Source organism: Pseudophryne corroboree, chromosome 10 (assembly GCF_028390025.1).
Source record: "Pseudophryne corroboree isolate aPseCor3 chromosome 10, aPseCor3.hap2, whole genome shotgun sequence".
NCBI classification, from domain to species: Eukaryota; Metazoa; Chordata; class Amphibia; order Anura; family Myobatrachidae; genus Pseudophryne; species Pseudophryne corroboree.
This window is the reverse complement of record NC_086453.1, coordinates 380827460-380839873: the sequence shown is the minus strand read 5'-3', so window position 1 is coordinate 380839873 and position 12414 is coordinate 380827460. Positions and strand designations below refer to the sequence as shown.

The following is a 12414-nucleotide window of genomic DNA, read 5'->3' as shown; positions in this document are numbered from 1 at the left end:
TCAGTTAGATCTTGTGCCCAGAGGAGAATGGGTGCACTGCAGGGAGCTCTCCAGAGTTTTCTGTGGAAAAAGAATATTGTTAGGTTTTTTTATTTTCAGGGAGTCCTGTTGGCAACAGGCTCCCTGCATCGTGGGACCGAGGAGAGAGAAGCAGAGCTGGCTTGTCAAGTTGGGCACTGCTTCTAAGGCTACTGGACACCATTAGCTCCAGAAGGAGTCGGAACACAGGTCTCACCTGGGGTTCATCCCGGAGCCGCGCCGCCGTCCTCCTCACAGATGCCGAAGATAGAAGCCAGGTGAGTATGAGAAGGCAAAGAAGACATCAGGCGGCAGAAGACATCAGATCTTCATGAGGTAAGCGCGCAGCGGTATGCTGCGCGCCATTGCTCCCTGTCACACACACACACAAGCAAGCAAGCACTGAAGGGTGCAGGGCGCAGGGGGGGGGGGGTGCCCTGGGCAGCAAGTTTCCTCAGTTTTTGGCCATATAAAGCAGGATTAGGCTGTGGGACAGTAAATCCTAAAATCCCCCGCCAATTTTTATATAGAATTACTGGGACCGAAGCCCGCCGTCGGGTGGGCGGGGCTTGATCCTCAGCACTAACCAGCGCCATTTTCTCCACAGAAACTGCATGAGAAAACGCTGGCTCCCTGATCTCTCCCCTGCTGAACTTCACAGGCTGGAAAAAGGAGGAGGGGGGCACATTAGCGACGCAGTGAGTGGGAATTAAGATTATATATAAAAAGCGCTATCTGGTCATATATATTCCAGTGTTTTTAAGCGCTGGGTGTGTGTTGGCATACTCTCTCTCTGTCTCTCCTAAGGGCCTGGTTGGGGTTTTGTCCCCTTATAGGTTAATCCCTGTGTGTGTGGGGTGTCGGTACGTGTGTGTCGACATGTCTGAGGCGGAAGGCTTCTCCAAGGAGGAGGTGGAGCAAATGAGTGGTGTGTCCCCGTCGGTTGTGCCGACTCAGGATTGGATGGACATGTGGCATATGTTGAATGCAAGTGTGACATCTTTACATAAAAGGCTTGATAAGGCTGAATTAGGGGGGACATCAGGGGGTCAATCCTCGGATTGGACCGACTCACAGGGCCCGTCGGGGTCTCAAAAGCGTCCCTTAACACAAAACACTACTACCGACACAGATTCTGATTCCAGTGTCGACTATGACGAAGTAAAATTGCATCCTAGGGTGACTAAAGCCATTCAGTGTATGATTGTGGCAATAAGGGATGTGTTGCATATTGTGGATGAACCCTCGGTCCCCGACACAAGGGTACACATGTTTAAGGAAAAGAAACAGATTATTAATTTTCCCACATCTCATGAATTAAATGATTTCTCTGGAAAAGCTTGGGAGACTCCGGATAAGAGACCGCAGATCCCCAAAAGAATTTATATGGCATACCCCTTCCCTAAACAGGACAGGGAGATTTGGGAATCACCCCCCACTGTGGACAAGGCCCTGACGCGCTTGTCCAAGAAAGTGGCGCTACCGTCTCCTGACACAGCGGCCCTTAAGGACCCTGCAGATCGCAGGCAAGAAACTACCTTAAAGTGTATTTATTCTCATACGGGTGCTGTGCTAAGACCGACAATTGCGTCGGCATGGGTGTGTAGCGCAATTGCAGCTTGGACAGATGAGCTGACAGATCAATTTGATAATATGGATAAGGATACTATATTCCTAACTCTCTAGCCCATATAAAAGATGCAGTCTTATTTATGAGGGATGCTCAAAGGGACATTGGATTGCTAGCTTCTAGGGCCAATGCCATGTCTGTCTCAGCGAGAAGATCCTTATGGACTCGCCAATGGACGGATGATGCGGATTCCAAAAAACATATGGAAGTACTACCCTATAAGGGAGAGGTATTGTTTGGGGATGGGCTGACGGACCTGGTTTCCACAGCTACAGCAGGTAAATCAAATTTTTTACCATATATTCCCCAACAGCAAAAGAAAGTAACACCCTATCAGATGCAGTCCTTTCGGTCGCACAAGTCCAAAAGAGGTCGAATGTCCTCTTTCCTCGCCAGAGGTAAGGGCAGAGGCAAGAGAGCACCTGCTTCGGCAGGTGCCCAGGAACAAAAGTCCTCCCCGGCTGCTCCAAAACCCACAGCATGACGCTGGGGCTCCCCTGAGGGAGTCCGCACAGGTAGGGGCACGTCTTCGACTTTTCAGTCAGGCCTGGGTCAGATCAGACCTGAATCCCTGGGTGTTGGAAATAGTTTCCCAGGGGTACAAACTGGAATCCGAGGAGGTGCCCCCGCGCCGATTTTTCAAATCGGCCCTACCAGCTTCCACATCGGAAAGGGATGTAGTGTTAGCTGCAATTCAAACGCTGTGTATACAACAAGTAATAATCAAGGTTCTCCTGCACCAGCAGGGAAGAGGTTACTACTCAACCCTATTTGTGGTCCCGAAACCGGACGGTTCGGTTAGACCTATTTTGAATCTGAAATCCCTAAACCTGTACATAAAAAGATTAAAATTCAAAATGGAATCACTCAGAGCGATAATAGCCAACATGGAGGAGGGGGAGTTTATGGTGTCTCTGGACATAAAGGATGCGTACCTTCATGTCCCCATATATGCCCCCCATCAGGAATACCGGAGATTCGCTGTACAGGATTATCATTACCAATTTCAGACGTTGCCGTTTGGACTTTCCACGGCCCCGAGGATTTTCACCAAGATAATGGCGGAAATTATGGTGGTCCTGCGCAAGCATGGAGTCACAATTATCCCATACTTGGACGATCTCCTGATAAAAGCGAGATCAAGAGAGAAATTGCTGAGCAGAGTAGCGCTCTCTCTGAGAGTGCTCCAGCAGTACGGTTGGATTCTAAATCTACCAAAGTCACAGTTGATTCCGACAACTCGACTACCGTTCCTAGGTATGATACTGGATACGGAACAAATGAGGGTCTTCCTCCCAATAGAGAAAGCCCAGGACATCCAGAACATGGTCAGAGACCTGCTTAAACCGAAAAGGGTGTCAGTTCACCAATGCACTCGAGTTCTGGGAAAAATGGTGGCGGCCTACGAGGCCATTCCCTTCGGAAAGGTTCCATGCAAGGACTTTTCAATGGGACCTTCTGGACAAGTGGTCCGGGTCCCATCTGCACTTACATCGGAAAATAACTCTGTCCCTAGGAGCCAGAGTGTCTCTCCTGTGGTGTTTGCAAAGTGCTCACCTGCTGGAGGGTCGCAGGTTCGGAATTCAGGATTGGATCCTGGTTACCACGGACGCGAGCCTCCGAGGATGGGGAGCGGTCACACAAGGAAAAAATTTTCAGGGACTTTGGTCAGACCAGGAGTCCTGTCTACACATCAATGTGTTGGAACTCAGGGCCATTTACAACGGCCTTCGGCAAGCGGAGAGTCGTCTTCGAAATCTACCGGTTCTAATTCAATCAGACAATGTCACAGCAGTGGCTCATGTGAACCGCCAAGGCAGGACAAGAAGCAGAGTCACGATAGTGGAAGCCACCAGGATTTTTCGCTGGGCGGAAAATCATGTAAGCGCTCTGTCGGCTGTCTTCATTCCAGGAGTGGACAACTGGGAAGCAGACTTCCTCAGCAGACACGATCTCCATCCAGGAGAGTGGGGACTTCATCAAGAAGTCTTTGCAGACATAACACGTCTTTGGGGAACTCCTCAAATAGACATGATGGCGTCACGCCTCAACAAAAAACTTCGGAGGTATTGTGCCAGGTCTCGGGACCCTCAGGCAGTGGCTGTAGACGCTCTAATAACACCGTGGGTGTTCAAATCGGTCTACGTGTTTCCTCCTCTTCCTCTCATCACAAAAGTGTTGAGGATCATAAGGCAAAGAAGAGTACAGACGATACTCGTTGTCCCAGACTGGCCTTGAAGGGCCTGGTACTCAGATCTACAAGAGATGCTCACAGGAGATCCCTGGCCTCTTCCTCTGAGGGAAGACCTGTTGCAACAGGGGCCCTGTGTATTTCAAGACTTACCGCGGTTACGTTTGACGGCATGGTGGTTGAACGCCGAATCCTAGCGAAAAAGGGGATTCCGGAAGAGGTCATCCCTACTTTAATAAAGGCTAGGAAGGAGGTGACGATAAAACATTATCTCCGTATCTGGCAAAAGTATGTGTCTTGGTGTGAAACCAAGAATGCACCTACGGAAGATTTTCATCTGAGTCGTTTTCTCCACTTCCTACAGACAGGAGTGGATATGGGCCTGAAATTAGGCTCGGTTAAGGTACAGATTTCGGCCCTCTCGATTTTCTTTCAGAAGGAATTGGCTTCTCTTCCAGAAGTCCAGACGTTTGTAAAGGGAGTGCTGCACATCCAGCCTCCATTTGTGCCTCCAGTGGCACCATGGGACCTGAACGTGGTGTTGCAGTTCCTAAAATCACACTGGTTTGAACCGCTTAACAAGGTTGAGTTGAAATTTCTTACCTGGAAGGTGGTAATGTTGTTGGCCTTGGCATCAGCAAGGCGAGTGTCAGAATTGGCGGCTTAGTCACACAAAAGCCCCTACTTGATTTTTCATGTGGATCGAGCTGAATTTAGGACACGTCCGCAATTTTTGCCTAAGGTGGTTTCGTCATTCCATGTGAATCAACCTATTGTGGTGCCTGTGGCTACAAGTGACCTGGAGGATTCCAGATCCCTGGACGTAGTCAGGGCCTTAAAGATTTATGTAGCCAGGACGGCTAGAATTAGGAAAACAGAGGCGCTCTGTTTGTCCTGTATGCTGCCAAGAAGATTGGCGCACCTGCTTCGAAGCAGACTATTGCTCGCTGGATCTGTAATACGATTCAGCAGGCTCATTCTACGGCCGGTACCAAATTCGGTTAAGGCCCATTCCACTAGGAAGGTGGGCTCTTCTTGGGCGGCTGCCCGAGGCGTCTCGGCTTTACAATTTTGCCGAGCGGCGACGTGGTCGGGGTCAAACACTTTTGCTAAATTCTACAAGTTTGATACCCTGGCTGATGAGGACCTAGCGTTTGCTCAGTCGGTGCTTCAGAGTCATATGCACTCTCCCGCCATATTGGATGCTTTGGTATAAACCCCATGGTCCTTACGGAGTCCCCAGCATCCTCTAGGACGTAAGAGAAAATGAGATTTTAAACCTACTGGTAAATCTATTTCTCTAACGTCCTAAGTGGATGCTGGGGACTCCGTAAGGACCATGGGGATTAGCGGCTCCGCAGGAGACTGGGCACAACTATAAAGAAAGCTTTAGACTACTGGTGTGCACTGGCTCCTCCCACTAAGACCCTCCTCCAGACTTCAGTTAAATGATTGTGCCCGGCTAAGCTGGATGCACACTAGGGGCTCTCCTGATTGTAAAAAGCTAGAAAAGTACTGTGCCAGGTCAAGGGACCCGCAGGCGATAGCTGTGGACGCTCTAGTGACACCGTGGGTGTACCGGTCGGTTTATGTGTTCCCTCCTCTTCCTCTCATACCAAAGGTACTGAGGATAATAAGGAGAAGAGGAATAAGAACTATACTCATTGTTCCGGATTGGCCAAGAAGAGCTTGGTACCCGGAACTTCAAGAAATGATCTCAGAGGACCCATGGCCTCTGCCGCTCAGACAGGACCTGCTGCAGCAGGGGCCCTGTCTGTTCCAAGCCTTACCGCGGCTGCGTTTGACGGCATGGCGGTTGAACACCGGATCCTGAAGGAAAAGGGCATTCCGGAGGAAGTCATTCCTACGCTGATTAAAGCTAGGAAAGAAGTAACCGCAAACCATTATCACCGCATATGGCGAAAATATGTTGCGTGGTGTGAGGCCAGGAAGGCCCCAACGGAGGAATTTCAGCTGGGCCGTTTCCTGCACTTCCTACAGTCAGGGGTGACTATGGGCCTTAAATTGGGTTCCATTAAGGTCCAGATTTCGGCTCTATCGATTTTCTTCCAGAGAGAACTGGCTTCGCTACCTGAAGTTCAGACTTTTGTTAAGGGAGTGCTGCATATTCAGCCCCCTTTTGTGCCTCCAGTGGCACCTTGGGATCTCAACGTGATGTTGGATTTCCTAAAGTCACACTGGTTTGAGCCACTGAAAACTGTGGATTTGAAATATCTCACGTGGAAAGTGGTCATGTTGTTGGCCTTAGCTTCGGCCAGGCGTGTGTCAGAATTGGCGGCTTTGTCATGTAAAAGCCCTCATCTGATTTTCCATATGGATAGGGCAGAATTGAGGACTCGTCCCCAGTTTCTCCTCAAAGTGGTATCAGCGTTTCATCTGAATCAACCTATCGTGGTGCCTGCGGCTACAAATGACTTGGAGGCTTCCAAGTTGTTGGACGTGGTCAGGGCCCTGAAAATCTATGTTTCCAGGACAGCTGGAGTCAGAAAGACTGACTCGCTCTTTATCCTGTATGCGCCCAACAAATTGGGTGCACCTGCTTCAAAGCAGACTATTGCTCGCTGGATCTGTAGTACGATTCAGCTTGCACATTCTGCGGCTGGACTGCCGCATCCTAAATCGGTGAAAGCCCATTCCACAAGAAAGGTGGGCTCTTCTTGGGCGGCTGCCCGAGGGGTCTCGGCTTTTCAGCTTTGCCGAGCAGCTACTTGGTCGGGGTCAAACACGTTTGCTAAATTCTACAAGTTTGACACCCTGGCTGAGGAAGACCTAGAGTTTGCCCATTCGGTGCTGCAGAGTCATCAGCACTCTCCCGCCCGTTTGGGAGCTTTGGTATAATCCCCATGGTCCTTACGGAGTCCCCAGCATCCACTTAGGACGTTAGAGAAAATAAGAATTTACTCACCGGTAAATCTATTTCTCGTAGTCCGTAGTGGATGCTGGGCGCCCATCCCAAGTGCGGATTGTCTGCAATACTTGTTTATAGTTATTGCTTAACTAAAGGGTTATTGTTGAGCCATCTGTTGAGAGGCTCAGTTGTATTTCATACTGTTAACTGGGTATTGTATCTCGAGTTATACGGTGTGATTGGTGTGGCTGGTATGAGTCTTACCCGGGATTCAAAATCCTTCCTTATTGTGTCAGCTCTTCCGGGCACAGTATCCTAACTGAAGTCTGGAGGAGGGCCTTAGTGGGAGGAGCCAGTGCACACCAGTAGTCTAAAGCTTTCTTTATAGTTGTGCCCTGTCTCCTGCGGAGCCGCTAATCCCCATGGTCCTTAGGGAGTCCCCAGCATCCACTACGGACTACGAGAAATAGAATTACCGGTGAGTAAATTCTTATTTTCTCCTAGTCCATAGAGGATGCTGGGCGCCCGTCCCAGTGCGGAAACTCTGCAAGACTTGTATATAGTTGTTGCTTACATAAGGGTTATGTTACAGTTGACATCGGTCTTGGACCGTTACTGTCGTTTGTTCATACTGTTAACTGGTTATGTATGATCCAGGTTACATGGTATGATTGGTGTGGGCTGGTATGAATCTTGCCCTTGGATTGCTAAATCCTGCCTTGTAGTGTCCTTCTCCTCTGGGCACAGTTCTCTAACTGAGGTCTGGAGGAGGGGCATAGAGGGAGGAGCCAGTGCACACCCATAGTCAAAGTTCTTTTTAGGTGCCCTATCTCCTGCGGAGCCCGTCTATACCCCATGGTCCTTACGGAGTCCCCAGCATCCTCTACGGACTAGGAGAAATAGATTTACCGGTAGGTTTAAAATCTTATTTTCTAATCCATGGGCTAGGTATTGGTGAGCACACATGGAGGGACGGATGCTGTTTCTAGTGCAGACTTGTATTCTGCATTATGTACGTACAGCCTTCTAGCTGCCCTTCCTCAGTCTATAGCGGGGCTGTGTTGGACTTTGTACCCACTGGTGTTTTTCCTCTGCTTCCTGGTGTTCTTAAAAGCCTCCCACATGTGTTCTCTCTCTGTTAGCACATTGAAATAAACACTAAAATATCCCAGTACTCGTGTAACGTGGGTACAGCGTCTCTGGAAACTGTGGGTTCTAACTTCAGGTGTTGCCCTAGCATTCGTATCAGCAGTAAGGCACGAGGCCTTGAGGGCAGTGAGTACACTTGGATTGCCCATGTGTAGTGCGTCCGGGTGTGTATCTGAGACTGCCGTTCTGCGTCACATGTTCTGTAATGATGCTCATTAAATGATCACCTGTAACCTGTCCGGAGGCCGGAACACTGTACCATGTGCTGTGTGATAATGGTAGGGAATGTGACTTGCTGAGCATGCACTGATCACCTGTTGTGTAAAGGACGCCAGCCCTGTTCTGCCGCATCTATGTACAGGCGGTGTGGCGCGTCTCACCCTCTCGTTTCTGTCACTACGTCCAGCGCTGAGGGACGTGGTATCGCTACCGTCCACGCTCCAGCCGGATAAACTCGACTATAACACATCTAATGTATAAAGGATTTGCAGTCATCGCCTACTAATACGTTATTCTTTACAGTGTGCAGTTTGCTGTCTGTGATATGCGGCTGTCGCTAACCCTGTGTGTACCCGACGTGCCTGGTATTACAGGTTCAGCAGCTGATGCGTTGTCTCTTCTCTTCTGTAGCGGAACTAGTAGCATCGAGTCCTGCGGAGATCACTTCACTATTGAGACGTGCAAAGAGACCGAGATGCTCAACTACCTCATCGAGTGCTTTGATAGAGTGGGGATAGAGGAGAGGAAAGCCCCAAAGGTAAGAGAGAAGGGGTAACACAGCCGGAGCTGTCACACGCCAGCTCACCCGTATATCACCATATACTGTATATCTGGACATGAACACGTGTGTTGTTCTACCTGTTTACCAAAACACATTCATGTTACATTTATACAGTACTATATAATGAGTATGAGCTTAGAGTGCAGGCGATCGGCTTTTATGTGAGGGTTTACAGCTGTTTTATATGTATTCACCTTTCTCAAGGGAACAAAAGTGATTGGACAGGTCTTGGCGATCCCTTTGTTTCTTCATCACTCCGGCAGGCACAAGGTCTGGAGATGACACCAAGTGTGGGACTTGCATTGGAAGCTGTTGCTTTGAGCCCACAGCGGGTGTTCACAGGAGCTGGCAATGCAAGTTGCACAGGCCGTCCTTAGGCTGCAAAGATAAACCTGAATCCATCTTAGAGATAGCGGGAACTTTAGGAGCGGCCAAGTCAACCATTTTGTACGTTCTAAGAAGAAAAGAAAATACAGGTGAGCACAGCAACACAGGGGCCTTGACTTCCACAGAAGACAACAGTGGTGGATTATTGCTGGATCCTCTCCATGGGAAAGGAAAACCCCTTCACATCATCCAGCCAAGTGCGGAACACTCTCTAGGAGGTAGGGATATTATTATCTGAGTCTACCATAAAGAGAAGATTTAACAAGAGCAAATACAGAGGGTTCAACACAAGCCTCAAGAATAGAACGGTCAGATTAGACTTTGCCCAAAAACATCTAAAAATGCCAGCCCGGTTCTGTAACGGCATTGTATGGGCAGAGGAAACGAACAGGTCAGCCTGTACCAGAATGATGGGAAGAAATACCTATGGAGAAGGCTTGCAATGGCGCATGATCTGAAGCATGCCAGTACAGATGGTCAATGTCCCAAATACACTTTGAGAGCAACCCAGGAGTTTAAGGCAAAGAAGTGGAATGCTCTGCAATGAGCGAGACAGTCGCACGATCTCACCCCAAAATGAGCAGCGTGTCACTTGCCGAGGACAACACTAAAGGTAGAAAGACCCACGGACCGACATCAACTGAAGACCTCTGCAGTAATGGCCTGGCAAAGCATTGCACAGGAGGAAACCCAGCATTTGGTGATGTCCACGGCTCCAGGCTTCAGGCAGTCATTACCTGCACATTTTATTCAGGATTATTAATATGTCAGTGTTACATTTGAGCCCCTGAATATAGGGGGCCATGTATACACGTGGCTGCATTTCCTGAACGTTGGGGAGATAGAGCATAGAACAACAGGTCCAATACAGATCTAGCAAAGGAAATATCGGTCTACACTCATGAACTAGAAATACATAGAAAGTTCTGCAGCTGCGTGAGGGGTAACTGGGGTAGAGGAGGAGATGGAGGGGGCACTTGGAAGGGGGTGAGCTGGGGAGCGCCCACATTACAGCAAGATAACTCCACCAACACTCAGCCATACCGGTGATTGTAGGTTCTCAAACATGGCCACCATGGGGAAAGATATATGTCTGACTGGTGGTGATGTCAGAGGTGGGCATAGATGAGGGTAAAGTTTCTCGGCCTCTTTTATTAATCACAGCACCGTCCTAGTCAGGCAGGGTTACCCGGGTGCTATATGTTGCTGTTATGTCTTACTAACATGACGTAACATGACCTTGTCCTGTCTGCTGACGGAGATGTGATCCCTACACGTTGGTAAGGTCCCTATTCTGTTCCTCCACAGATGTGCAGCCAGCCAGACGTGAGCCAGCTCCTCGGCAACATCCGGTCACAGTGCATCTGCCATGCTGCCCTGGTGTTACAAGGTGCCCTCACCCAGCCACGGTAAGTATGTGTGATGTCACAGGGGGGTGCCCAGAGCACACGCTTATTGTGCAAATGGGAGAGCAATCGCTGAACTCCTAAAATGGCAATGTATAATTAGTTAGTGTTCACTCTAGGCTGTTTTAGCAGGGCGCCGCGCCCTGCCCGTTTTTTAACAGGCAAAACCCGCCCTGCCCCTTTTGGGGCGCCCTGCTAGAACAGCCGCCCGCTCCCTGCCCTCCCGGCGTGTATATATGCCGTGCGCATGCGCGCGGCATCCATTCACGCATTGGGAGAGGGCTGGGGGAAGCCCAGCACCGACGGAGGTGCTGGGCACGCCCCCAACAGTGACGTCGCCGGCCACAGACGCTCTCTATAGTAGCGTCTGTGGGCCGCACCGCCCACTAAAATGACGAAGGCGTGGCCACGCCCCCTAATTTGCGTGGCCGCGCCCCCATTTCAGGCGGGCACACGTGCGCGCGCGGGTGAGGCGCCCTGTGTCTGCCCTGTGGGTGAGGCGCCCTGTGTCTGCCCTGTGGGTGAGGCGCCCCTTGTCTGCCCTGTGGCCCTGTCGGTGAGGCGCCCTGTGTCTGCCCTTTGGATGAGGCACCGCTGTCCTACAGTGAGGACTGACTGCAGTGTATCCCAGGTGTGTTACTCAGATCAGTGTCACATGCCGTCTCTCCGCTTGTCTCCCTGGTGCAGGTCTGTACAGCAGCAGTCCCTCCTGGTGCCATACATGCTCTGTAGGAACCTGCCGTTTGGTTTCATCCAGGAACTTGTGAGGACGACGTATCAGGATGAGGAGGTGTTCAAACAGGTGCAGTAAAACTCTTACCCGGTCTGGGACTTACACCTGTATTACAGAGCTAGACTTGTACAGCTGTATCTGTCTCCGTGTGAGACCATGTGTTATACCCATTAGGGGGCTCCACTAATCTCTGTGTATTGTATGACATTATCCCCTATTACCATTCCGGGGACATAGCGGTCACCTCTACAGTATGTCCTGTGCGGCTTACCTGGTCACAGGGTGCAGCCGGCTTGTAGTGACTGGATATATAGGGGTATAGAGGCATAATTATGCTGGGGGTGGGGGAGGGGGGGAGGTGATAATGTACTGGGTGGGCATGGAATGCACCTAACCATCGTTCTGTGTCTCTCGCAGATCTTCATTCCTGTTCTCCAAGGCTTGGCTCAGGCTGCTAAAGAGTGTTCCCTGGACAGTGACAACTTCAAATACCCGCTGATGGTGAGGACGCTGCCCCAGCAGATACATCATACCTATACCAATAGAGCGCTGGTAACCCCAGACAGGCAGACATGAAGGTTGGGGTGGTTACGGGTAGTGACCGCTCTGGTTGTGTCCTCTGTGTCTCATCCGTTACTGTCGCCTGAGACCAGGAACCAATCGCTTGGGCGTAATGTTTGCACTTGCCGCAGCGGCGTTTGCTGCGTTATGCTGATGTGGCTACACAGCCTGTCCCTGGCGTACATGCGTGCCACCATATGCGGAAGGACTGATATGCCCACTGTGGGCATCCGTACATGATGACATACCGCATATTCAGACCTGAAACCATTCCTGTGGCAGGAGCAGGTTCTCCGTCTGAGTATGGCCTCCTTCCAGAGGATGCAGCTTGTTCTACCTCCCATTCCCCGTCCAGGGAGGGACCTCACATTTATGCATCCAAATCTATGCTGTGACTCAGATGCATGTGCATAGGAATGACACTGCTCCGCTTGCCCGGTCCTCTGGGTTACCCAAAGTCTCCACCTTTTCAGTTACTGGTCTATATACTAGCGTCGCTGACCCTCACTAGCAGTGGCTGTTATATCTGTGCTCCTGCCCATGTACTTCCCAGTGCCACATAGTTTATGTTGGCACAATCCATGTATGGATCTGGGTGTTATTACCACGAGTCTGTATCTGCTGTTGTATCCAGGGTAATACTGAGCCGCAGACTCTTCCTGTACATTGCAGCGGAGCAGGGAGAACCT

General features: G+C 50.2%; 1 protein-coding gene across 2 annotated transcripts in view; it reads left to right on the top strand.

The window, feature by feature from the left end:
- The window catches only part of UBE4B (ubiquitination factor E4B), a 134715-nt gene that overhangs the window by 89912 nt on the left and 32389 nt on the right, over positions 1-12414 (top strand). For both annotated transcript variants that reach the window (XM_063943830.1, XM_063943831.1), the window contains 4 exons: positions 8488-8614; positions 10334-10434; positions 11119-11233; positions 11582-11665. In XM_063943830.1, coding sequence (XP_063799900.1) covers positions 8488-8614; positions 10334-10434; positions 11119-11233; positions 11582-11665 — 427 coding nt within the window. The remainder of the gene's footprint in view (positions 1-8487; positions 8615-10333; positions 10435-11118; positions 11234-11581; positions 11666-12414) is intronic.